The sequence below is a fragment of the Scomber japonicus genome, chromosome 9 (genome assembly GCF_027409825.1).
Source record: "Scomber japonicus isolate fScoJap1 chromosome 9, fScoJap1.pri, whole genome shotgun sequence".
NCBI classification, from domain to species: domain Eukaryota; kingdom Metazoa; phylum Chordata; class Actinopteri; order Scombriformes; family Scombridae; genus Scomber; species Scomber japonicus.
Window position 1 is genome coordinate 13,174,356 of NC_070586.1, and position 25,869 is coordinate 13,200,224.

Here is a 25,869-nt window from a genome sequence, read left to right on the forward strand (position 1 = left end):
GAAGTTTTCACTGAACCTCATTGTTGATATTTTGGTCTGTAATTTTAGATAACTTGTAACGTCCTTGTTTAACTACTCCTGGCCAGAAAGATATGATGTGATTAAACAAGTCTGCTGGAGCATAGCATCTGTTACCATGGAGATGACTGAAACTTTTTGCCTTTTGTTGTGTAACTCATGTTAAGTGAGACTTATCAAAAGTGTCGAGTAATCTGCCATAAATCAACCTTTAGTTTGGCAGTTCTGCTGTGCTGTAATCTTATTTTAATATTAAACCTCTCGGCTGGTTGCAGCGCAGCACTTTCCATAACACATCAAAGTAAGGACGAGCTCTAGAGAGCGATGAAGAGATGATCTGTTGAATTAAACTGTTCTTTAATTTTCACACCACCTCTCACAATGAAAACATAAAACAATTAACAGATTTTTTTTAAATCACCTTTGCATGTAATTCATTAACAATGACATCGTGCTGGCAGTTCAAATATAGTATTTACCATATCTTCATTTTATAAAATTATAAAATTTTTCTGGAAATATATACACAAATATACTGTAGGTATATACACACATACATAGAAAACACTATTAGTCCATTTCTCTTCAGGAGAGGGGAAAAGGGGATGGCAAGAGCTAGCCCTGCTAGCTGTTTTTGTATGGACAACACACGCACACACACGCACACACACACACACTTACTCTCACTCTCTCTCTCCCACACACACACACACTCACACACTCAGACCTTGTTTGACACAAGCGTCTCTAGCTTTAGACCTGGCAATAGAATACTCACAGTCTCTATAAATTTTGAAACTCTTCTGTAGAAAGCTTCCAAAATTTCGACCGAATACATTTTATCTTTTTCACCAGTAAGACGAATCCAAGCCACCATTTTCTGCTTCCGGCCTCTAAGTCACTCCACTGTAGAGATTAGAGGTCGAGTGCCTTGCCCAAAGGCACCCTGGCAGTCGTTTTTGAGCTGGTCTTAGTTTTGAACGAACCACTCTTCCAGTCACTAGTTTCTTTGCCTTAACCCCGGCACTCTTGGCCTTTGTCACTTTGCCACAAACAGGGAAACAAAGTTAAGAGCGTGTCGGCTGTAGAGGAGCATGGCACTTCAGGTGATTCTCTGTTTAATACTCTTTACTGTCCCTGAACAGATCGATGCGCAAGGCCAGCTCCTTGAAAGAAGGACGCAAGCCGGGGTCACTGTCCCAGCACTCCTCCATGATCTCGTGGATCTGAGAGACAAAGCAGGGAGACAATCATTTCAGCACAGAGATAAAAATAATTCACTCATTACATATTATTGCACATCACTGATTATTGTAACACCACCTCCTTAACAACAACAAAAATCTAAAATGAAATAAAATAGGGATTACTGAGATGAGCAAACTGCAAAAATCATTACAAGTCAGTCACTCATGATGAAGGCTGAATGTTCATGTTTGCCAAACAGGTTGAAGTACAGTTATTTTACACCAAAGGAGCAAAAAAGACAATAATATGAATAATAAATATGAATCATTTCTTAGTCCTGCTTTCTCTAAATGGATAGAACATGAAGGTCTACATCAGGAAGAATAAAACACTTAATGTTGCAGTTGACAAATGTATAACAATGTGTCTTTTCATTCTTATTTCTTTCTGGGCTACTTTGACAAAGACAATACAGACAAACATTGTTATGTTATGAATGTAAGGCTCATTTCTAACTTGGTTAGTCTTTTAAATTCAGATTAAAACAACTAAAGAAATGGATAAAAAGACTTAAGAGTCTGCAGGTATGTTAGCAGCTCTGTGAGGCTGTACTTAAGCACAATGGTGCCTTGTGCTAAACATCAGTTTGCTAACATGTTAATTCATTTAACGGTAATGTTTACAGCTGTTGTCTTAGTTTAGCAGGTTCGCATACTAACATGCTAATTAGTACTTAATGTAAAAGTACAGCTGTGGCTGATGTGCATGTTATTAGTTAGTATTAAGACATAAACCAAAGAACTGGTCAAGATTTTGGTCAAAAGATGTTTGTTCTGATAAGGCTCCTCAAATTACACGTGTATGCACTGATGTATGCAGTAGATGTGTGTATGAGTTTACACTACATGTGTAACAGTGTGTAAGTGTACATGTCTGTGACAGCTTCCATATAACAAACAGTAGTACATGTTCCTACCTCTGTGGGACACCCCACAGGTTGAGGCAGCCTGCTGCCTGATTTGAGGAGCTCAATGAGATGGTAGACGATCAACTGTCCCTGCTTATCGTTCCCCATCATGGACATGAAAACCTGAAAATGACAGACAGGATTTAAAAGGTGGGTATCACATTCACATAGAACAACAAAATCCTTGGAGATTTTTCAGATTTCAGAGTACTGGCATCCTGACTACTTGAGCCATAATTCTGTTGTGACAATAACAAAATAAACAGAGAAATGTTTTTCATGTCAACATATCAAACTATGGTATGACTTCAATAAGTGAGTCACTGGCTCTTTTTGCAAACATGCATTAAACACTATAGTACTGGTTTAGGTGGGTCCTTGAGACCGGTAAGGTCTGCAATGTACAACAGTAGAACCTGTTATGTGTGAGGAAGTATTCAGCAAAGTAAGCAGCGGCATCATTGTTGTACACACCTTAAGATATGATCGTTGAAGCAGAGGCAGTAAAAAAACAAAACAAAAAACAACTTTTCCCCTCGAGCGGCTGACTGCTGTCAAGGTTTGTTTACTCCTTTACAGAATGACTGAACTACTGATGTCAGATAGATGAACTGTCTGTTCCTTCAGGTCAAGTTACAGACAGGTGACAAATTAAAAGGAATAACTGAGAGGACAGAGTGAGAGGATGTTTCTGTAAAGATCCTGCCTCCAGAAACGGGGCTTATGTCCGTGGTTTGGAACTATTTCCAGGTGTGTCCAAAGGATAATAAATTTGCAATTTGCAATGACGTGCATAATAAATATGGCAGTGGCATATTGGCACTTTTTCCATAACTTAAGTTGAAGTTGTTCTCTTATTTTGCACAGACAGTGTTTACATTTATGTATGCATCCAGTGGGGCATCACAATACAATTGGGTATAATGTGTTAATTCCACAATAGGAGATATGTTATGTTGTTACCTAACACTTTTGGTGTAAAAAGCCTGCATATATCGGTATCGGAAATTAAGAGTTGGACAATATTGGAATATCGGATATCGGCAGAAAAGCCAATATTGAGCTTCCCTAATGGAAACCATTCCTCCAAAAGATATTCCCTTCATTTGGTGTTTTGATGATGATGGTGGAGAGAGCTCTCTAACACATTGGTCCATCAGTTTTAAAAGGATTATAAAACAGAGGTGCCACTTCCATAAATTTGTTGCTCAAAAGTCGTTTCACAAAACTAAACTACAGTCTCAAAAGAAAAAGGGATAGTATGAGGACAAAGTAATGATAAAATAATCCATGATGGCAAACAGAACAACAAATGTGTTTAACTTTGTTTGTTTTTTGTTGCAACAATTCAAATGACAGAAACCCCTGAGGCACTACACACTTAGTCCCTAAAGCAGAACACAAATAGTAGGTTGAGTGTGTTTTATCACTTACTGCAGGAGGGCTGCAGTTCTTGTCGCTGTGGGTGAGGAGTTCATAAAGCACCACTCCAAAGCTCCAGACATCTGACGCCACAGAGAACTTGCTCTCAGTCAGAGACTCGGGGGCATACCTACAAAAACAGCACATTTTGAGACTGACTGTTCCAGTTCTGCTGGACAAGATGACTTAAATACACCTCACAGGAATTATTACTGTTACTTAAGTATGATTTAGGGTTAGCTGCAACAGAGTAACATTAAAACACTGCAAAATGTTGGTCCTGAGAAAAACTAAAATATGCTTTAATATTAGCAGTTGGTGCAGCATCATGACGAATAAACTACTTTTGCTACAGACAGAACAAACTATCACAGAGTGGTAAAAATAGACAATATAGGACAGTTTCTGACCAGAATATGGGGCTCTCTCCAGGCTCTTTGACCATGTAGTACTCTTTGTCCTGAGGCAGAACTTTGGTGAGGCCAAAATCCCCGATCTTCACCCTCTGCTCACTCTCCACAAGGATGTTTCGTGTCGCCAGGTCTCTGTGGATATACCGTTTACTTGACAGGTACTCCATACCCTGTGCAAATAAACAAACAAACAAGTGTTGCGTTAGTAACTCTGGTGGTCAGTAGCTCCGGAGAACGTGTGGCAGAAACTGGACACACTAAAGTACCTTGCAGATCTGAGAAGTGTAATGCATCAGCTTCTTGTGGTCGATCCTGTCCTTGTTTTTCATGAGGTAATCTCGCAGACTTCCGAACGGCAGATATTCCATGATGAGACGGAGATTACGTCGTCCTGAGACAAACAAACAAACAAAAAAAAATCACAGTGCTGAATTTACAGATTTGATTGATTGATTAGACAACTCACAAGTACATTATCTTCATTCATCGATAGTAAGGGTGATGCTCAGTCAAGTGATACTAAAATGATTTTGTTTGATGTAGTTGGTTTATAGTCACATATGAACAGATACTATGATGCAAATTTATGTGGATGCTCACCAACACACAACATATCTTTAATACCACAGTAATATATGGTGCAAAGGTACTTATTATATATATTTAAGTATACATGGTGAGATTTATTAACTCACATCTTTTGAAAACATGATCATCAGGTCATACTTCAGCAGTGTAATAAGAGTGAAGCCATAAATTACTGATGAACTGTACCTGCACTGTAGCACACGCCTTTGTACTTGACGATGTTCTCATGCTGGAGAGATTTCAGGATCTCGATCTCTCGCTCAAAGTCTCGTATGTGCTCCGCGGTGCTGTGCTGGAGTTTCTTCACAGCCACGACCTCCCCCGTGTTGTCCTGAAGTGGGTCATACCGACACATCTCCACACTGCCAAAGTTTCCCTGAAACAGAAAAACAACTTGAGTCAGACGTCTTTTTTTCCCTCCTAGTTTAATTGATGTTACTCCGTCTGCAAATGATTAAAAAGACTGAAGGCCAAAGGAACAATTACTAAGATCTAGATATAATACACATAATGCCTCTCATATGATGATTATGAACTCAACTGAAACCACATTTGCCGTCCAGATGTAATAAATACAGCAGGGCAGTTTACTTTTTTTGCCTGACTAAGAGCCTAAAATGTTACAATATTTAAGCTACCATCATATACGACAAGAAAAACAGCTAAGTGTAACATTTAGCCTGCCACCAGAGCCATTTTTGCTACTAATATAATGAGTCACTTGTCAAAAAAATTATTCATCAATTTTCTGTCACTCAACTAATGAATTAATGGTTGTAGCTTTAATTCAGAGTATTTCAGATAAAAAGCCTTTATGCATTTGGCAGGGTAGCACCGCATGGAAAATAAAAGACTGAAAATAAAAGACTGATAAAGCATTATTTTCTAGTAATCATAAAGCCCCTTAGACAAGCGTGAAAGTCACAAATCTCCTGAAGACACAGTGTGTACTTTGTTTGGCAAACACAAATTAACTGCCAGAGGAGGAGGAGGAGGAGGAGGGGTCCCAAGTCTTATCTTATCAACACTGACTTCCACTTACAAAGCTCACATGTCACACTTCCTCGTACCTTGCCCAGCTGCTGTAAGAATATGAGGTGTCTCTCTTCAAACTGAGCCGGCTCCTGGCTCTCAAAGCCGCCGCTCGTCCAACCGGAGCCCACTGTCCTGTTTGGTAGGATGTCACTGTCCACAATCAACTCGTAGTCTGGGGACACAAAGACAAAAATCATGTATATAAGTCAAAAAATAAGGTAAATCAACATCTATTGAGATAATTTAAGTCACTTCCGTGGTTGTTTCTGCATTTTCTGACTAGCTACAATGGACTTTCCATCACTGGTCTCTCTGCTTCTGTGTAAATTAGGCTTGGACCAATTTCTGTAGTAATTACATAGAGATTCAATTCATTTTCTCCTCTAACGTCCAGTAAGAAACCCTCCAGAAATGATCACTATCCCTTCTTTACTCCTCATCTCATTGCCATTAGGAGCTCATTCTGACCTAATTAAGTCAGAAGCAGGGACTCTCTTTTCACCGACATGCTTCTGCAGACACTATGATGAACATTTGTGGACATTTGGGGTACGTGTATGTGTGTGAGGACATTTGAGATTCCACACTGGTGTGACCTAGATTTCCTGTTGTGACACTAATAGAAGCAGTTTGGCCGCCTGGTTCGGTCAAGTGCATTCACCCCACCTGGTGTGAAGAGGCTGTGGAGGTCACGGATAACAGCGCGAAATGTGGGCCTGAATGTGGGCTCGTAGTCCATGCAGCTGATAATCAGATTGGCCAGCTCGGTCCACTTTGGTGCAGGAAGCTGGTGGTGGTCCTCGTAGAACAGGCTTTTCTGTAAAACACAATCGAGGGTAAAGAGCAGCTGTGTTGATGAAGAACAGACAAAGATAAATGAAATAGTTTTTTGGGGGAACAGGGATCAAAACTAAGCTTTCTTTCTGATTTTCCATCTGTGCAAAAGGTCACATTTTGGATTTTATGATACAGAGTAAAAAAGAGAAAAGGATGAGAACCATAAAGTTATACACGCTATGCAATGATAAAGTATTTCAGCTACATGTCTAACATCTCACTGCAATGTTTTCATCAACCTGCTGCTGATGCCAAACAGAGAACCGAGTTTCACACTTTATTTCTTTTTAATACTAATAGAAAATATACTGACTTGCTCATGCATGTAACCTTGATTTATCAGTTGGCCAACGTCTGTTATGATAATGAGAGTAACAGGAAGTAGTAAAGTGAACAAGGCCCTAGTTCACATCTCGTTCAACTGTCAAAATAATATCGCAAGTAGAATTACAAATTTATAGCTTTTGTTTACCTTTGAGTTGTCCAGTGTTGCTAAAGGTCTTTCCCCACCGCTGCAGATCTCCCATAACGTGGTGCCAAAGCTCCACTTGTCTCCAGCCAGGCTCAGGTTGACAGAGTCCTCGATGCACTCAGGGGGCACCCAGGGGATTCTCTCGATTAAGACTGATCACAAACAAAAACATTTAACCAGCTGCAGTTAGAGTCATTTTCTAATTTAAAATTAAAAGGATTTTAGCTGATGAATGAAAACTTTGCACTTTATTCAAGAAGGCAAAAAAAAAAGGAATTTGCATGACAAAACCTTTGTTCCTCCTTTATTAAAATATAGTGCTTGTCTTACAACTTAATTTACCAGCAAAATAAGTATTTGTCCTGTAAATGAGCATTAAACTAAATTAAGTGATCCAATGCAGGGTGTACTATCTCAATCACAGCCTTGTTAAATGGCTCCATGATGCCCCCTTCTGATAGAATAAGTGTATTACAATACAGTAGTTAAAGGACAGAGTCACAGTTTCTCCATGTCTGTTGTAAAACAACAGTCAGCTGCTCAAATGAACATTGAAAAAGGTTTTTCTTGCTGTAATCATTCCCTCTATTTGTACGGAGCATTAGAAGATCCCTTCATAATGCACTTAGAATATAAGTAATGGGGGCCAAAATCCACAAGCCTCCTCCTGTGCAAAAATATATTCAAAGGTTTTTCTGAAACCAATATAAAGCTTCAGTCATGGAAATGAGTCAAATAAAACAGATATCTTTCAACATTACAGTCCTTTTAGTGTTAAAGTCTTTTTTGTTATTATACTTCTACCGCAGCTCAACAGGGAAACACAAAGAGGGAATTTGATGCTAAAAAGACTGTAAATGTGGCAGATATCCTCTTAATATAACGATAACACACAAAATGACTTATTGGACACACTGTGGATTTTGGTCTCCATCACTTACAGTAAAAGCACACTGAAATGGGATGTTTTAATAGCCAGTATCAACAGGAGGAATGATTACAACAAAACAGTAAAACCTCTTTCAGAGTTCATTTGGACTCCTGACTGTTGTTTTAAGACAAACTTGTAAAACTGTGAACCTATCTTTTAGGCAGAGGATGGATATCAACTTACTATCTTTTGGCAGGACAGTGATGCTGATGCCAGGGTCACTCAGCTTAATGAAAGGAGGGTTCCCGGTTCTCCGGTCCTCCTCTCTGATCAGGAGGATGTTTTTAGCACAAACATTCCCGTGGACAAGATGCTTTTCCTCCTACGGGTTAAGAAATAAGAGTGTCAAGCAGCAACACTGAGAGAACGATCAGACAATCTTTTTTTTTCTTTATCATAAATTGTGTATCAGCATTTATGGGAACAATGCAATTTATTAACTTTTGCAATAGCTTTACTCATATCCTTACCAGAAAGTTCATGGCCCAGGCCAGCTGCTTCGCCACCTCCAGCTTCCACAGGATGTTTACTGAGTTCTTGTTTTTCTTCAAGTACGTATCCAAAGAGCCAAACTTCACATACTCCTGCACCATGATGTCTGAAAGAAAGCAGGTCCCATTATTTTGTGATCAATGGTATATTTTAAAAATAAAGAGATACAAAACGAAACAATCAACCAACCTCAGTAAGATCAATTTCACGTAATTTTACATAATTTAATAACCTTTATGAGTGACTTGCAAAAAGAGAGAGTAGGAATTATGTGACTTTTTGAAGAACACATGACAAATATAGTCCATTTTGAGATAGTGTGACATTTGTATAGTTGTACATCATATAAAATTCAGGAAAACTATTTATTTACTCATTTGTTTTGTCCATCTGCCCTCAACAAACCTGTTGATTTGATCAGGTTACAGATTTGTGGCAGTAACCAAAGAGAGATGTGTTTTCTGTCACTGCTTATGTACTGCTGCTTTTTCTGTCTTTTCATTTTGGAGAGAAAAATGTTGTAGCGTGCTTGTTTCATCACATTTAAAATGGTATATCACTGTCATCGGCAGCCTCTTTTCCAACCGTAAATATCACTTCTGCAGCAATCTGGTTAAATAATATCCTAGAATGTACACTGGAATCACCAAAAAAAAGAAATTAATACATCTATTTTATATTTGTTCAGTGAAGTGCTAAATAAATAAAGATGATGAAAATTGCTTTGTCAGATTTTTTTGTTTTGGGATGTTTAATAAGAGTGATTTTCTTCTTTTAAAATAACTCTAGTAATTTCCAGTTCATGAATGCTAATTCTGAGCAGTACAGACATGTGCAGGGCAGCATAGACAGATGCCTGCAGCACAGACGTCTTGTGAGGTGAAGAGATAGATGGGCAGGTATAAGAGTTTCTGGGGCAGGGTATTGTAATCCTCCTAAGAATAGCCCACCATGGCTCTGAGCCTCAGGGTAATGGAAGCTGGTTAAGATTATCGTCAAGCATGGGAGACTCTTGACATCATTAGGACATAATGACATAAGTTCATAATGTTAATCAAATGCATGTACTGCATGTGTGCTGACTGTGCGTGTCAGATCCCTCTCTATCCGTTTCACTGTAAGGACAAATGAGGACATATGCTGATGCCCTGACAGATTGAGACTGTGTGTGTGTGTGTGTGTGTGTGTGTGTGTGTGTGTGTGTGTGTGTGTGTGTGTGTGTGTGTGTGTGTGTGTGCATGTCTCTCTCTCTAAGACTGACTTACTTTCTTCTCCGCAGACACACACGCCATAGTTAAGGACCAGGTGCTTATTGGACAACTGGCTCATCATGCTGGCTGCTTCGAAGAAAGACTGCAGGACAGAAACAGAGATAGAAGACCACAATATTTATTTGTAAATAACAGTAATTATTATTTCTATTATTCATTGTTTTGTCTATAAAATGTCAAAAATAGTGAAAAATTCATATTATTATTTCCCAGACCATAAAGTGACTACTTCAAATTCCTTGATTTATTTGATCAACAGTCCAAAACCCAAAGATATTCAGGTTATGAAAATTTACTTAAATGATAAATCGATTATTATAAGTATTTTCCGGTTAAATTTCCTATCTAACAGCTTATCGATTAATAGACTAATCTTCCACCAAAAAAAGAACAGGGTAGAATAAATTGCAGCTGCCCAAATTCACCAGCTCAGTTATTTTTCCAATACATGCTCTGTAAGTAAATATGGAAAGCTGTTCATAATTTAAAAAAAACACAACTCTGGCAGCTTGTGTGTCATGATGAAGACAACGCAGCTTTAACCTTCATTAGCTTACTGCTTATGTTTTTTAGCTTTAAAGCTACAAACCTCAGAATAGTTCCTGTGGGCCTGGTCCAGGACTTTCATGACAACTTCAGTTTGGTGTACATGTCCGTAGTCTCCCAGCTCTTTGCGGACCCCTTTGAAGATCTTGGTAAACGTCCCTTGACCTAGACTCTCCATCTGAAAGGAAGACCATTATTGTAAGTTTAATTCATTTGCTGCAAAACAGTTATGCAGAACGTAAACCACATTAACTGAACTGTTGGATAGAGGAGGAAGTACAAACACATGACGCCCATGAACATGCAAAAACGTACAAATTCCAGATCTTCTTTCTTGATCTTGTGAAACACCATTTGGCTGATGTTGTGTCGATGTAGTGAAGGCGATATAGGCACGTCTGAGCCCTTGTTGCTCCTGCACACCAGGAGGCAGGACTTTTCTGTCAATGGGGAAAAAAAAGAAAATAATTCAAGAAGGTGAAAATTATAGTTTCACAAAATGAACTGTGATCAAAGCTAAAAACCAACTGACATGGAAACTTGAGAAATGATGAGTCAGATGGAAGAGTACATAACATTGTGTAATTACATTTCTTTGTCACCGGTTTCTGGGGTACACAACGTCATTAAAATCTGTAACTCTGATCAGTTCTGGTTTAATTTCCACAGTACAACGACTGAGACACCTCTGAGTCATTCTGGTTGTTGGTGTGCGCTCTCTGTACATCACAATTAAGAAAATGAATGCTCTGCCTCCCTATTTGTGACCAGCCAGATAACAAGCTAATGAGCATCAAATTAAGGTGCATTAGATCAGGGTTAACTTGTGCAGGGGGCAGCTGATTCCTTATTTGAGAACAAACTTTCCTAGCAGGAGCCAAATGCTGTTTTTGTATTCGGCACAATCTGAAAAACAATACAGTAAGCATCACGGACACCAGTCTGATCTGCCTAGCTTCAATGCTGTGTTGGAGAGTCTGATACATAGATTTGGAAGAGAAGCCCAGTCTGTGAACTAGTAACCTGCGTGCTTACAAATCACTGGATAAATAGGGATTAAAGGGATGTTTCCCTCCTAGGATATCGAACACATTCCATTCATCACTTCAACAATGCACATAGTAAACCGCACTAAGTCCCATCCTCAACTCCTTTTCTGATACACTCCTTCTAGCGCTGTTGTTTCATCTTTTATGTGTTTGCATCTTAACATGGCATCTCTGGCAAGCTTCTCTAATTTTAAAACATCTAACCTACTTAACTACTTACTATATTATCATTATAAAACATCTAACCTACTTAACTACTTACTATATTATCATTATAAAACATCTAACCTACTTACCTACCTACTATATTTTCATTAATCTTGACGTAATGGTTGGATTTTCACAGTGGCACACACATAGTCTTTGTTAATGTCATCTAATCTCATAAAATTATACACTGGATAAATGCAGATTTTGTTAGTTTTACCTTTGGATTTAGGTGGACAGCACTTGCTGAATTGGAAAATGACGCTGTCAGAGCGCACCGTTTCCTTTTGGTAGCAGCTGAGTAGTTCCTGCAGGCTGCTGAAGTTTCTTTTGGTTCCACTGAGGTTAAACTCCCCGTTGGCGGACCGTGTTATCTGACAGTGTTTGTACTCTACAGCATCATACACCTGGCAGACACACAGAGGAGGGCAGATAGTGGTATAGTTAGTTAGTTATAGTTTAAGCTTCAGTCATGGTACAAATGATGATACAACAACAGAAAAAGTCTGATTCAGAGTGTGACAAAAGTCCAGGTGGTGTCAACTCTACAATGAAAAGACTCAAACTCAAGACTTGCAAAATGCATTAACTTACAGCACGTAACCTTTTATAATACAGGTTGCTACTGAACATGTAGGACTTGACTGTATTCAAAGCAGCATAGTAGTATTAGTATAGTATAGTATTTCAGACAGTCATGTACTGAAATGTGAATGCTTGGTTAAGTCCAACAGCTAAACTCAAAGCCTGTGTTGGCGTCTGCTTACATTTAAACGTACACTAGTTCTGCTCAAGTACCCTTAAACTCTCTCCTCCTTTCACTGACCTTCCCACTAATCCCACTATTGTTTACATACTATTCACATCTGCTAGTTACTGTAGCTTAGCAGTTAGCGACGGCGCACCTCGTGCTCTCCTACTTGTATCTTAAGCTTAGCTGTTAATTCAATGTTTTAATACAAGAGAGGACTCCTATGCTAACTTTATCCCCTCCCTAATTGATCATTTTGTAATAATGCCACAGGTCCATTACGAATGACACTTGACTTTATTGCCCCTCTAAAAAATAAAGATAATATATCAAAAGTGGTTTGCTCCATGGTATAACTCCCGACCCTGCAAATTAATGTGCAAATTGCAAAAACTTGAAAAAATATGTTGTTCCATCTAACTGAAAGAATTTCGTTTAATCTGGCAAGTTAGTCTTAAATAATATCAGAAGACCCTCTGTAATGATAGAGCTGCTGATTACTCATCATTAATGAAGGAAAATGGTAGGTTATTTTTCAGCCCTCTCTGCCAGGCTGACAAAGAATAACGGCCCATGTATTCCTACAGCTCTCAGTCATAATGACTCCATGAGCGTCTTTAATGATAAAGTTCTAACTATTGGAGACAAAATTCATCACCTCCTGCCCTCAAAAGACACCGATGTATCCTTAGAAATAGCCATAGAATATATATTTCGACTTCGAACTTCCCAAACTAACCTCAAAGATTTCTTAATTAAAACCATCAACCTGTGTCTCAGACCTCATCCCAACCAGGCTGCTTAAGGAAGTCTTATCCTCAGTCAACACTTCTCTACTACATATGATCAATCTGTCTTTATGCACCACAGTTCTTTAAGCAGCTGTAATCAAACCTCTTCTTAAAAAGCATTCTCTTCATTCAGGAATTTCAGCCAACTATGTTGCTTATCTAATCTTCCCTTTCTCTCCCAAGATCCTTGAGAAAGCACTCACCAATCAGTTGTGTGACTTCCTACATAACAATAGTTTATCTAAGGATTTCCAGGCAGGATTTTTGAGTGCACCATATCACAGAGACAACACTGGTGAAAATGACCTCTTAACTGCATCAGACAGAAGGACTTGGTTCACCACTTGTCTTGTTCGTGCTGCATTTGACACCCCAGACAATCATCCTATTACAGAGATTGGAACATTTAATTGGCATTAAAGCAATCCCACTAACCCGGTTCAATCCCTATTTATCAGATTGATTTCAGTTTGTAAAAGTTAATAATGGATCCTACATGCACACAAAAGACGGATTTCCAAAAGGTTCTGTGCTTGGACCAATACTATTCACTGTATGCTTCCTTTTGGTAATGTTACTTCTATGCTGGATTGTTGAAATTCCTTATTGTCAAGCTGCCACAACAAGTCTCAGCAGTCAAATTCTCCAGCTAGTCCAGAATGCAGCTGCATGTGTACTGAAACAAACTAGAAAAAGATATCATAAATATGAACTTCCTTCTCCTCACCTTCTTAGTACTATACTACCCCACTTGTTCTTCCCATAAGAGGGGAGTCTTTCCTTGTCATTGCTGCAAAGTGCTTACTCAAGGTGGAAATGTTTGGTCTCTAATTTAAAGAGTACGGTCTAGACCTGCTCTGTATGAAAAATGCCCTGAGATAACTTTGATTTGGTGCTATATAAATAAAACCGACTTATTTTAGTTTATACTGCTTTGACAGGGATTTTATAATCTGTACACTATTACAATGCTATAACGTACATGCTACAAGGTATACTACCACACGTGTTGTTAAATTTGAGGCTACCTAAGGCGGCTGTCTTCTGACACACTGCTATTGTATACAGATTTTTTTATCAGATATTTCCTCATTTTAATTTTTGTAACAGCACTATGAATAATAATAATCACTGATGAATCAGAGAAGCTTAGTGTGTGTGAAATGTGTGCAAACATTTTTCCAGTGATATTTCCAGTGTTTTGTTAACATGTGTATGCTCAGCTGCAGCGCTCAGGATGAATAAGGTTCTTGGAATTAATCCCTGTTCTACTTGATAGTGTTGTTGAAGGGACAGACATTCCTACAAAGCTCGCCTTCATGATCCTGAAGGTCCTCAGACCCACACACTAAATTAATGTAGCCATTAGAGATGAGTACTTACTCATGTGTTGCTTGTGTTGCTATATTTAACATTTTACACCTGTATTATTATTATTATTATTTTTATTTTCTCTTTTCTTTTTCTCCTGACAATCAAATAACTTAACCACGGGTGAGCGTTACCTACCTCAACAGGGAAAGTCAGAAAATACTTGTTGAAGTCCTTCGGGCTACATCTCAAAATGTACAACCCGCGCTTGTTTCCACACTTATGGAGTCGACTGGTTCCAAACTCCATTCTGCAACAACAAACATGCAGCACAAAACAAATGAATGCTGAGAGTTATAGCCGATGTGTCAGAAGAGAAATGCAGCATTACTTTCTGTTGTAAACCCCATCCTGACCTGTCCCGAGGAATGCTTGTGAATTTTGGCAGCAGTTCAGAAATATGTAAATAATATATATCAAATTCTTCCTGTAGAGCATTAAATAGTGGCAATTTTCATCGCTACCAACACTGAGGTGATTGGTGCAGTTCAGCTGTTAACACGGAAAACTGCAAATTTGATCACTGTGCAAAGGAGGTGTGACCGTTATTTAGTCAGCTTTTAGAGAGTTGCAAAACTTCTGAGGAATCATCTGTTAGCCTGTCACTAAAGTTAGGAGGTGGAATAACTACAAATTAGGAAAACAAACTGTTTCTAGATCATAGTTTAGGACATGGGCTGCATTCAAATTAATTCTGCAATCTATGCAACGGGAGCATCTGCAAAAAGTTTCAACGTGACAACATTGATCTGATCGACAAATTAAGACATTACAGCCGATCTCACAAATTGCATAAAATGCTAAATATCGGCCGATCCAGTATAGCCGATCAGATCGGCGTAAAGCCTAATGCTTTGGTCAAATAAAAATCTGCACTTACGAGACAGGCCCATGGCAATGGGAAGCAATGGCCTCCACAAGCCTGGGAGGTGCCACTTCTTTACAAAGGTAGTGATGTGCGTCTGTAGTAAGTCGGTAGTAGCCGTCAATGAGGGACACGAAGGAGAGAGCTTCAGACAGTCTGGGAAACTCCAGTTCCTGAAATGTATGTAAAAACCACAACAGAATAAATCAGTTGCACTTTAATGTAGACAAGCACTTACGAATCATTTCTTACAGCTGTTAAGTTTTTCTGCTTTGACAGCAACTCTAGTAAATCAGAAACTGAAAGGAGCAGGTCAGTTTTGCAATACATCCAGACACTGTGGTCAAGAAAGTTGCTTATTTGCTTTTTTACAACAACAGAATAAAGACATTCAAACAGATGTTCAAAAGGGAAATTACCAGATTCTTCCCATCTTGCTTATTGATGGTGACCACCCGGGTCTCTGCAGCACCCTCCTTGCTGGCTTGTTTGATGCTGATGTCAGTGACATCAGGAAAGTCACACAAGGTCTGCAGCTCCTGGCCAGACAACATAATTAAAAGATAAGACTTGTATATTCATCACAATTCCCCAAAGTAGACCAATACCAACAAACAATTCAAACAAGTCATCTGTGCAGAAAGATGTGTCTCCATGTCACAGAACTCAAATGTCATCCGAAAATAAGAACAAACAAATGCAAACAAAAAAGGTTGAAAAATACTGAATAAATGTCTGGTTTTCTTTTGAAGCTTTTGTCATGTTAATTTTGATCATTTTAGGGTGACATGTGTCCAACAGGAAAATATATCACAACAAAAAAGCATCGGACGAGGAATGGCTCTAACTGTACCAACCTGATCAGAATCCTTCAATTTCTCACGACACCACTGGATGCCGGTGTCTGCTGCCACCAGGATGATGAGCTGTCCGCTTGATGGTTCCTTGACCTGGAACGTCTCTGTGTAGAAGGCCTTCTCCAGTGACTCCATGCTAATGAGGTACTTGAGCTTGAGGTCGCGAGCTGTGGTGCGGCACTGACTGAACTGCTGGATGAAGCGCTTGAAACGGAAGCGGATACGCTTACGTGTCAAGAAGTTGCAATCCTGGATCTGAGCTCTCATGTCCTTTGGCAAAAAGGACTTGTAGCTGGAGGTAAGCAAGAGGAAAAAAATATGTATCAGCATAAAGGCTATTGTCTTAATGTATTCTGTATCTCTGATATGAACTTTCAACACTGGGTTACTAATTAAGGCTGGGTCTCAAACCACAATATTCTTCAGGTTCATACAGTAGTGGTATGTGAAGGGGAAGACCATGTACACAACTGCAGTGAAGGTCAGAAACATATGAGCTCTGCAGGACATCAGGGAGCATCAGTGGCATTTACTCCTGGGTCAGGTTAATCTATGTACTTGGCTCACAACGAGGAATTAAATGAAGGGCTGTGGGACGGTAGAGCCGGTGTTACCGTTGAAAGGGCTCGTCTCTGCACGCCTTAGGGCTTCTTTTTACAGTCTGGTAAATTGTACAGTTGGGTTTCAGAAGGTCTGGTGTAAAGACAGGACTGTTTACTGTGTGCTGTGGAGGAGGAGGGTCTCTTTATATGTATATGTATCAGATGTCTTGATGTCTTGTTTTGTATTTTTGTTGTAAATGGGTATGCAGGTCCTCTTAGAAGGAATGCTGCGGTACAGGGCTGCGGCTGTGTTTGAGCACGTGTTTGAAGCGTGATTAGTGGATGGTGTAAGGGTTGTCTGTGAGGTGTGATTGTTTTTTTTTGTTAAACAGGTCTTCTAAATGAGTAGGAGCTGATTGTGGTGTTATTTTTAAGTGCCTTTGTTTTTATCACAGTCTAAGTCACATTTACTTCTTCTTTGATCAGATATTTCAGCAAAAGCTATTACAGCTGTTTTACTAGACCCTGATGTGTTTGAGAAGATCGTTGTGTTTGTAGAGTAGACGTTCCTTTTCTGATGAGTGTGACAACCAAAGACAACAAGGATAACACTGAAGACTGGTACCTTATAGTGTGGTATATGTCCAGTGGTGACATCTGTCTCTCTTTGGCTGTTCTTGTCATATCGAGGACGGCCATACCGAGGCACTCTTCCTGCGTTTCGTGGGAGTTGGGGATCTTTACTGAGCCATTGACAAAGTCATTCCTCCACTGCAGAAAAGGAGGAAAGTAGCACAGCATGTGTTACTATGGCAGCTTGAACCACAAGATCATATTTCCAATAACATTGTTGTTCAGACCCTGGAACGGACAAAACAACTGCACTCATAAAAGTGTTTTTCAAGTCTCTTTCAGGCATGCACGTCTGTGTTCAATATGCAATGGCAATCATTTGAATCTGAACCCAGTAACATTTCATTAGAGCTGCAACGATTAGTCAAATAATTGATTAATCAATCAAAAGGAAATTAATCTGCAAACATTTTGATTACCGTTTTAAGCTCCCCCCCACTCAAAAGCACCACACAATTGATAGTTTTAAGTTCTCAAATGTGAGAACTCATTACCTTTTTAGCTCTTACAGTGCAGAGAATTGAATATTTTGGGGTTTTCTGATGTTTCAATGACAAATGGATAAATCAAGAAAACAATCAGCAGCTTAGTGGGTAATGAATATAATCATTATGAATGCAGCCCTACATGTTATGAAGCTTGTGAAAGCAAAGGGGTTTACATAAAGAAGAAATAGTAATCTTTCTCTAAAAGTCCACTGTCAGGAGCGTAATGTTACATCTAATAAATGAAGACACTGATAACTGAGAGCTGGTACAAGCATCCCTTGCACTTACAATGGTTTAGTAATAAAATAAAGTTGGAAAATTCATCACTGACGCAGCCTGTGAGAGGACAGAGTACAATCTCCTTCCTTCACATTAAAGATATTTATGTCTTAATTGCAATAAACCATCACTTTAATAGCTAGATAATGGCAGCAGTGTTGCGTATGTCATGTGTAAAAAGCACTTCAGTCTGCTTCCATGCAAATTTTAGTATGGGTCGTCTTTGTTGTGAATGCAAAACAGGTGATGGGGTGAATTTAAAAATACTACACAAATGTATAATTTGCTCATTAGTTCCTCATTCTGTTCCCTTTCAAAACACCTGGGTTATCTCTGACTGTTATTTGTTTTTTGTTATTTATGACTACTGATCACAGCCAACTACTTCTTTGTCATTTCCGTGGCCACAAAAGAAAAATAACTACTGGGGGGACTTGCTGTCAATCACCGGAACAAACCCTGTTTTGATTTTCACGTGCAGGTCCGTGTAGCAGAACGACAGCTCACCACACCTGAACAGTGAACAAGCTTCCAGTGGGTTTGTCTGTCAGTAACTCTTGTTTTGATTGTAATACGTGAGTGTGAGCTCTAAACAGACTAACTACAAAGTGATGGTGGCTATTCTTATTTATTTATTTTTGGTCCAAATCAAACTGACTACAGGTATGAACATCTTAGATGAGAACCACTGAGAGATGGGAACATTGCATTATTTATCTACATCCTCTTAAAAACAAAAGCTGATATGCTGCAATTCAAATCAACAAAAAGAGGAATTTAATCTAATTACAAGAAATCCTATCATCCATCCTTGTCCTTAAAAAAACTAAACTTTTAGATGTGTTTTGTGGTCGTACAGTATTAACATTCATCTGGTGAATGCCAGTGAATGAGACACACTTCCCTTTGCAAGTCAAAACAGCCTCCTTTTATCATCAACACAGAAGCACAGCTCTAGATTACACTGTGAGGAATTTAATGTATCCTTCACAAAGCAAAAACACAACATCTGTCCGGAGTAAAAGCAAGCATGTGTAATGGTTCAGTGGTTGCAAACACACACTGTGTTGTCGTATCCTCAAATGACCCACACAAGCGATGCATCCCTTCTCCCCTTTTAGGCTTTTCCCAAACCACCAGGGCAGATTTCCACAGGCATAAATCCACATAATCCTTTAGTTCACAGAGAGTTCAGCACTAGTCATATTACTGGCTTGAGTTACCTGGATTTATCTATAACATACACCCTCCTGTCTACTGCAGTGTGGTTTATACACATCAACTCTTGACTCAGGGCATGCAGGGCTCTGATGACACATCTGAAAAACGATGCTTTTCTCAAGCTGATATTTTATTTATCCGTGCTGTGTGAAAGGAATAAAAAACTAAACTGTGATAACAATTCTGCTTTCTTCTGAGCAAAACACATTAAAACACTTAAAAGCAGACATATTTCAATCTAAAACCTACATTTGCTCTCTTGGCTATGGTGTGGAAGTTGTGGAACTGTAGCATCTGAGGCTAGATTATCCTGCTGGGTAGCAGTGAGGCAAACATGTACAGTGGATCCTTACTTATCCTTCCTGCGCCTCCATAATAATCAGCAACATATTTAACAGTATTTTTGAATGACACGGTTCTGAAAGTGACAAGAACCTCAAAACTACTTTTAGACAGAGGGCCCCTCTACATGGCAGCGCTTCAAGGCAAGATAACAGTGCAGGGCCTCTTTTAAGATCCTTATCATTTGTGCAAACACTGTGCATATGGTGGCGGTGGACTTTATTGTTTCAGACAAGGACGGGGACTTTACAGCAAACAATGACACTTTTGGACGATAGCTCCGTGCTGAGCTTGGTATGATCTGTCAAACGTTAATTCACACATACACACACGCACACGCACACGCACACACACACACACACACGCACACACACACACACACACACACACAGACACACACAGAGGTGCTGATTTGTGCAGGCAAGCTGCAAAATTGCTCCCAAAGACAGTTCACTCTAACATGATGAGAGCTATAACTGCAGTCACACAGTACAGTTGGTAGTGCCATTAGCTCACATGTGCAGTGCTCTTTGTTTACAGCATGGACCAAACAGTCTGCCAAACATCAGGGCTGTGAGTAGTGATTATTTTAATTGATTAACCTTAATTAATGTCAGAGAAATAGTAAAAAGTGTTTATTTTAATATAAAAATAATCACTTTGCAATCAAATAGTGACAAAGTATTTAATCATCAAATTTTAGAGGCAGAAACCAGCTAATTTTTGGCATTTTTGTGAGCACTAAAATGATGATTAATGAAATTATTAACTAATTGATAAGCTAACTAACTATGGCAGCTCTACCAAAACATACAAGCAAAAAAAGCAAATAATAAGTAGCAGTTTAATAGTTTGTGATCTCTCTCACCTTTATCAGCGTCCCTGCAATTCTTTCAATAAATCTAAAATGTGAAATGTGACCTAAGCAGCAACCTTACAAACTGATACCACTCCAAGGATATGAGCTGCTTGTTTTCTGGTGTCTAATCTACAACACATGTACAAACAACTACGAAATGCTATTGAATATCATCCTGAAGTGACCTCCATATAAAAACACAAATTTCTAACTACAGTGTTTAATAAAGAGGGTGGTTGTGTGATGAGGTACTTGCCTGAAAGAAGAGGTATGACATTACAAAGTCATCAAGGACAGGACTTTCTGATCCTTTGGCGACTCCGTATCGATAAGCCCGGGATGCTCCACCGCTGTACCAGCCAGGAAAATAATACCTGCAGTAAACAGTAGAAACACAAAGTGCAGTGAGGTTATTTAATGTTCTCCTGCCTGTGAAAGATATGTGAGAAGCAACTCAAAGAGCAAAGATAATGTGTGCTACCTTATTCTGAAAAACACATCATCTGAGGCTGACTCGTCGAGCTGGAAGATGTGATTGGGTGAAAACCACAAGCGGTCTCGCTCTCTGAAGAGACCGAAAAGGCTGCAGTACAGAGGTGATATACCTACAGCAGGCAAAGAGTGAGAAACCACAGAATGAAACATGTTCTTCAAAGTTTAGTTTAGCTAGATTGAATCAAAACAATCATCTTAATCTGTATAAATTAAGTTGACAAACAGGTTACAGGTCATCTTAAAAAAAAAACTTATATTTAAAAGTGATTTTTTTGGGGAAATTTCTCCGCTGTGGGACTAATAAAGGAATATCTTAATTTATAGTAATGACAGTAGGACTGGGTTAATTTAGAGGCAGCACATAATAGATTATGCCTCGGGGCACAAATTAGAAAATTATAAGTTTCTAGTGTCAACAGAGGTGAAAAAAGGTCAATAAAGATTGTTTAAAATGTCAGTTGTGTTTGGTTTATCATCAAACACATGACATGCGACTCCAACAACATGCAGGTGAGTCTGGGCCTTCCCCTCTCCGCGGGCCGGCTCAGCGTATTACTTCACCATATTCTTTAATTTTTAAATAGATAAATAAATGAATCATGAACCAAAGCAAAGTTACTAAAGTTTTGCAAAGTAAAGAAAGTCCGGCCAGACAGACTGTAAACAAAGGATGGATGATTGATGACTGAACAATGTTTTTCTGCTGACTTCTGATCGGTTTTCACTGTGGCCTCTTGATAACCTTATCTTGGGACCTATGGCCTGAGTTGATTCATGAGCAAAACACATGAATGGGGGGGGGGGGGGGTTTCATGAAGGCCTGCAGAGATCCAATTACTCACTGCACGCCTTGGCTGCATCTATACACAGCTCCTCTGCCACATAATCCCCAGGTGGGTAGCTGAGAAAGCTGCAGTCGGCCGCTCCCTGGCTGCTGTGATAGAGATGAAGCCTCAGAACAGCAGCGACTGGTCTTGTGTCTGGAGATTCCCGATGGGCGGTCCCGTTTTGGTGCACCGCGGGGCATGAGTCAGTCACAGTGTCCATGGCTGGCAGGGAGGCCATCAACAGCATGCAACCTTCAAATCAAGTTAAATGCAAAAAAACGGAAAAGAAGAAAGAATGAATGATGATTTTCTTTTGTCACTGAAGTGTGATGAGTTTGGCGTCAGGATCAAGCGAGGCTACATGGACTCAACTGTTGCATAAACTGTCAGCTGCAGTACAGAGGAGCCATTGTCTGGAAAAAGGTTATAAAATCTGTAAATCGAATTCAAAAATAGGGCTCCTCTTATCAAATACATTCAGAGAAGAGTCGCTATAAATGGAACATTGAGATTATTAAACCGTGTCATTTTCTTATACAAGTGAGTGTTGATCAACTTTCACACAATCTGAGATATAAACATTTTAAACTCAGCAGAAGAACTCATTCTCTCTCCGTCCCAAATACAGCATTATATCAAACTGAGAGATGATCAGTTTACGGAGATACGTCAGCTACCTAACTGCCCACCTTTTTGGTTCCTGATTTGTACCAAACAGCAGCACTTAAAACTGAAATTTGGTTTGCAATGAATAACAAAACTTTCTAATGTATTGAAGCAATAAAAAGCTTTACAAATGGCTGAAATTAGCTCTGTTTGGGTGATTAGAGGTCCACAAAAATATTCACTTCCCTTCTTAATCTATTATAAACGAAAACTGTGCATATAAATAGGCTTTTTTTAGGGGCCATCTAATGAAAAAAGTTGGGGGAAAATGAGGAAAAATTCATATTTCTAACAATTCTGTGAGAAGGTTACTGAAAACTACAAAATTCCAAAAGTGCTAATTATGAAGAAATTTAAAATAACTATCCCCTCATAAAATAAATAAGTGCAAGTAAGACACTAGTGAGGCACTAAAGGAATAAAGGTGGAGGTTGGAGGTGAATGTATAAAAATGGATGCCTTCATCAGCTGCAGTTTAGAGAGGCAAAAAAAACACTACAAGTAAAAAGTAAACAAACCAAAAACTCTACAGATCTCATCTAGTGTTTCTCTGGTTGCGAAATTAGAAGAAAATCTGTAGCCCAGATGTGTGAAGCTCTTGCTATAACAGCTGCAAAAGATATCACAGCTACATATTGATTAGTAGGCGAGATGAATACTTGTATCATTATTTACGCAATGTTTCTGAAAATGTCTAAACATTAAAAAATTGAAAATGATTATTTTCGTTGTTGAAATAATAAAAATAAACCTCATATTTAGGATACTGAGAACAGCAAAAGTTCTGTATTTTTTTGTTTAATGTAATTATTAATCAGTCTATTTATCAATGTGTTGTTCAATGTTGGTCAGTGACAGTGGTGGAAGAAGTACTCAGATCTTTTACTAATGTACAGTGATGTAAAAATACTCCATAACAAGTAAAAGTCCTGCATGAAAAATCCTATCTTGTAAAAGTACACTATTAGCAGCAAAATGTAGTTAAAGTATTACAGTAAAGTAGTGGTTTGGTCCCTCTGACTGATATTATTATTATATATGACATCATTAGATTATTAATAGTGAAGCATCAGTTAGCTAGTTTAGTCCAGTGGTCCTGAGATGATTAATCTTTGATTTGTGTAAATATTGGGTCATTTGAACATCTATTGAAATTAAACCATGTGAGAAGTTTAGAGAGGGGGGGGGGGGTCACTATTCACTATTTACTGGAGCTGTTAACAACTCATAACTGAGATGTGACCCTGACTACACACTGCTTTTTGTAAAGACGAAGATGTTGGAAAAATCACTGGTTTCATCTTTAACAATGTGTTGTATTTTAAAAGCGTATCTATTGTGTCAAATCTTCATCTGAAAAGTAACTAAAGCTGTCAAATAAATGTAGTGGAGTAGAAAGTACAATATTTCCCTCTGAAATGTAGAGGAATGGAAGTATAAAGTAGCATGATCTGAGTACATCAGAATTGCACTCAAGTACTTGTATTTAGTTACTTTCCACCACTGGTCAGTGAGCAGATAATCACTTTAATTTCACAATCAACATGCAGTTTAATTAAATGCCCTTTCCCGAGGGAAGTGAGAAAGAGGATATGGTGACTATAACATAAGTGGTTTTAGCACATTTCAGTAACTTCTGCAAAACACTGACCAGAGATTCCTGGCAACATGATCTGGTGCTGTCACGGAGGCGGTATAATAATGGTTCCTCATGAGCATGGAGCTCCAAAATTTCAGCCTATATTTCAGACTTATATGCGCTTAAAATAGGTATAAAACTGCACAGTGTTATATTTGGACATGGAACAAATCTATCTGCAAATAAAATGCCCAAACTAAATATTATATTTTCTGGAAGCTGTTTATTATTATGTTGTTATGGCAGATCCAGTCCTACATCATAATTATAGTAATGATATAATTTGTGCTGCACTTTTCATTCGCAGTTTAAAAACATATATATAAAAAAATAAAGAAGATGGAAACATGCAAAAATAAAGAGATTTTTTGAGCCTGTTTAAAAAGGTTTGCATGGTTTTCATTAATACATGGTCAGACTGGACATATATTGAGTCAAATATCACAAACTTGGCTGCAGAGCAAACTCACCAAGGCCGTGATCTTACTTACCGTGCTGCCATTAAACTCAACACACACCCACCCATACAACTTAAAGCTGACTTACAATCTAAACAACATTAATGAATCACGGCGTGAGCAACTAACACTAAATGGCATGCGTTTTATACAAAATAATAATAAACTCGATGAAGCTGTCAACGCATTATTAATGAGTGCTAACACTTACTAGGGTTGATGAGCCAGTGGTGCGGCCAGCAGCTAGCTCCCTGCTAGCTCCCAGCTAGCCTCCTGCTAGCTTCTTAGGCCGGCGCTGCAGCCAGGACGAGCGGCTCTGACAGCGACAGACGGCTGCTTCGGTTCTTCGATATCAGCACTAAAAAAACAGCTTTCCTTATTAATGACTGCGTATTTATGGCTCACCGGGGCTTATTCTTATTTCCATGTCGCACTCGTGTGGTTTATCTGCTGCATAAGTTACCCCTGGTGAGCCCAGCGTTGCCCATCTCACTCCGGAGGAACTTTAGCCGTCTATCTTGTCAATCTTGTAACTTAAGCTAATGCTAGCTATGCTAACGCTACTACAACCACAACAACCACAACGACCACGTCTCGCCCGGTTTTATAACTTGGTCCGATTAACAAGGGGGGATCATCTGCAGGCAAATCATCTTGTCGTGCCCCGAAAACTGTGCCCACGACTGCCACGAACGAGAGTCACATTATTGACAACTTGTCCATTGCACAGCTTCAGCTCAGGCGAGGTGGCTAACAGCAGCGCAGCCTGAAGTCAGTCAACAAACCAGCCTCTCCCACCATACTAATGCTGCCTTCAGGGGCCGTCGGAAATGTCACAATCACCCGCCACAAAACCCCAGAAGAAAAATAACAGGACGTCTAAATGACAATAAACTAATTAAAATATTTAATTAAATAACCAACACAATTGTGTGTTTTCTGTTTGTAACTGATTATTTTATACCATCAACCATCACACTGCACTGCACAACACCACAGCTCCCAGAGTATCTCCCACTTAAAAAAGACTGATGCTGTTCTTACTATGTAAATGAACGGAACGTCTGCATTTGCACATTTATATATCGTCACCTTCTTAAAATAATGGCCTTCTTAAAAGTCATTTTTTGATGAAAATTTGTTTTTTGGCCTAAATCAGCTCTTCCTGATGCTGCCCACCTCTGGTAAAATTAAAAAAAAAACAACCAAAAACTTAAAAATATGACTTAGGCCATTATTGTAAGAGGGTGACAATATTGATTTATTTACACAGAGCTTATTTACTGTATATAGTGTTTTATTTTATTTATTTTATTACTTTCACACTTACTGCTACTTTCATTCCACTA

At 38.9% G+C, this 25,869-nt stretch overlaps 1 protein-coding gene across 1 annotated transcript; it reads right to left on the bottom strand.

Moving 5' to 3' along the window:
• Positions 1 to 705: 705 nt before the first annotated feature.
• jak2b (Janus kinase 2b) lies at positions 706 to 25,258 on the bottom strand. The gene is made up of 24 exons (XM_053326072.1): positions 24,732 to 25,258; positions 21,773 to 22,009; positions 20,917 to 21,040; positions 20,692 to 20,809; positions 17,239 to 17,384; positions 16,072 to 16,363; positions 15,634 to 15,753; positions 15,230 to 15,387; positions 14,488 to 14,599; positions 11,657 to 11,843; positions 10,496 to 10,620; positions 10,224 to 10,358; positions 9,629 to 9,716; positions 8,342 to 8,469; positions 8,055 to 8,193; positions 6,941 to 7,092; positions 6,298 to 6,448; positions 5,667 to 5,803; positions 4,783 to 4,972; positions 4,275 to 4,399; positions 4,006 to 4,178; positions 3,608 to 3,725; positions 2,183 to 2,296; positions 706 to 1,244 (listed from the first exon to the last, which is right to left on the bottom strand). The coding sequence occupies exons 2-24, from the start codon at positions 22,002 to 22,004 to the stop codon at positions 1,137 to 1,139; spliced, it is 3,372 nt and encodes a 1,123-aa protein (XP_053182047.1). The 5' UTR covers positions 22,005 to 22,009; positions 24,732 to 25,258; the 3' UTR covers positions 706 to 1,136.
• Between the last annotated feature and the right edge of the window lie 611 nt (positions 25,259 to 25,869).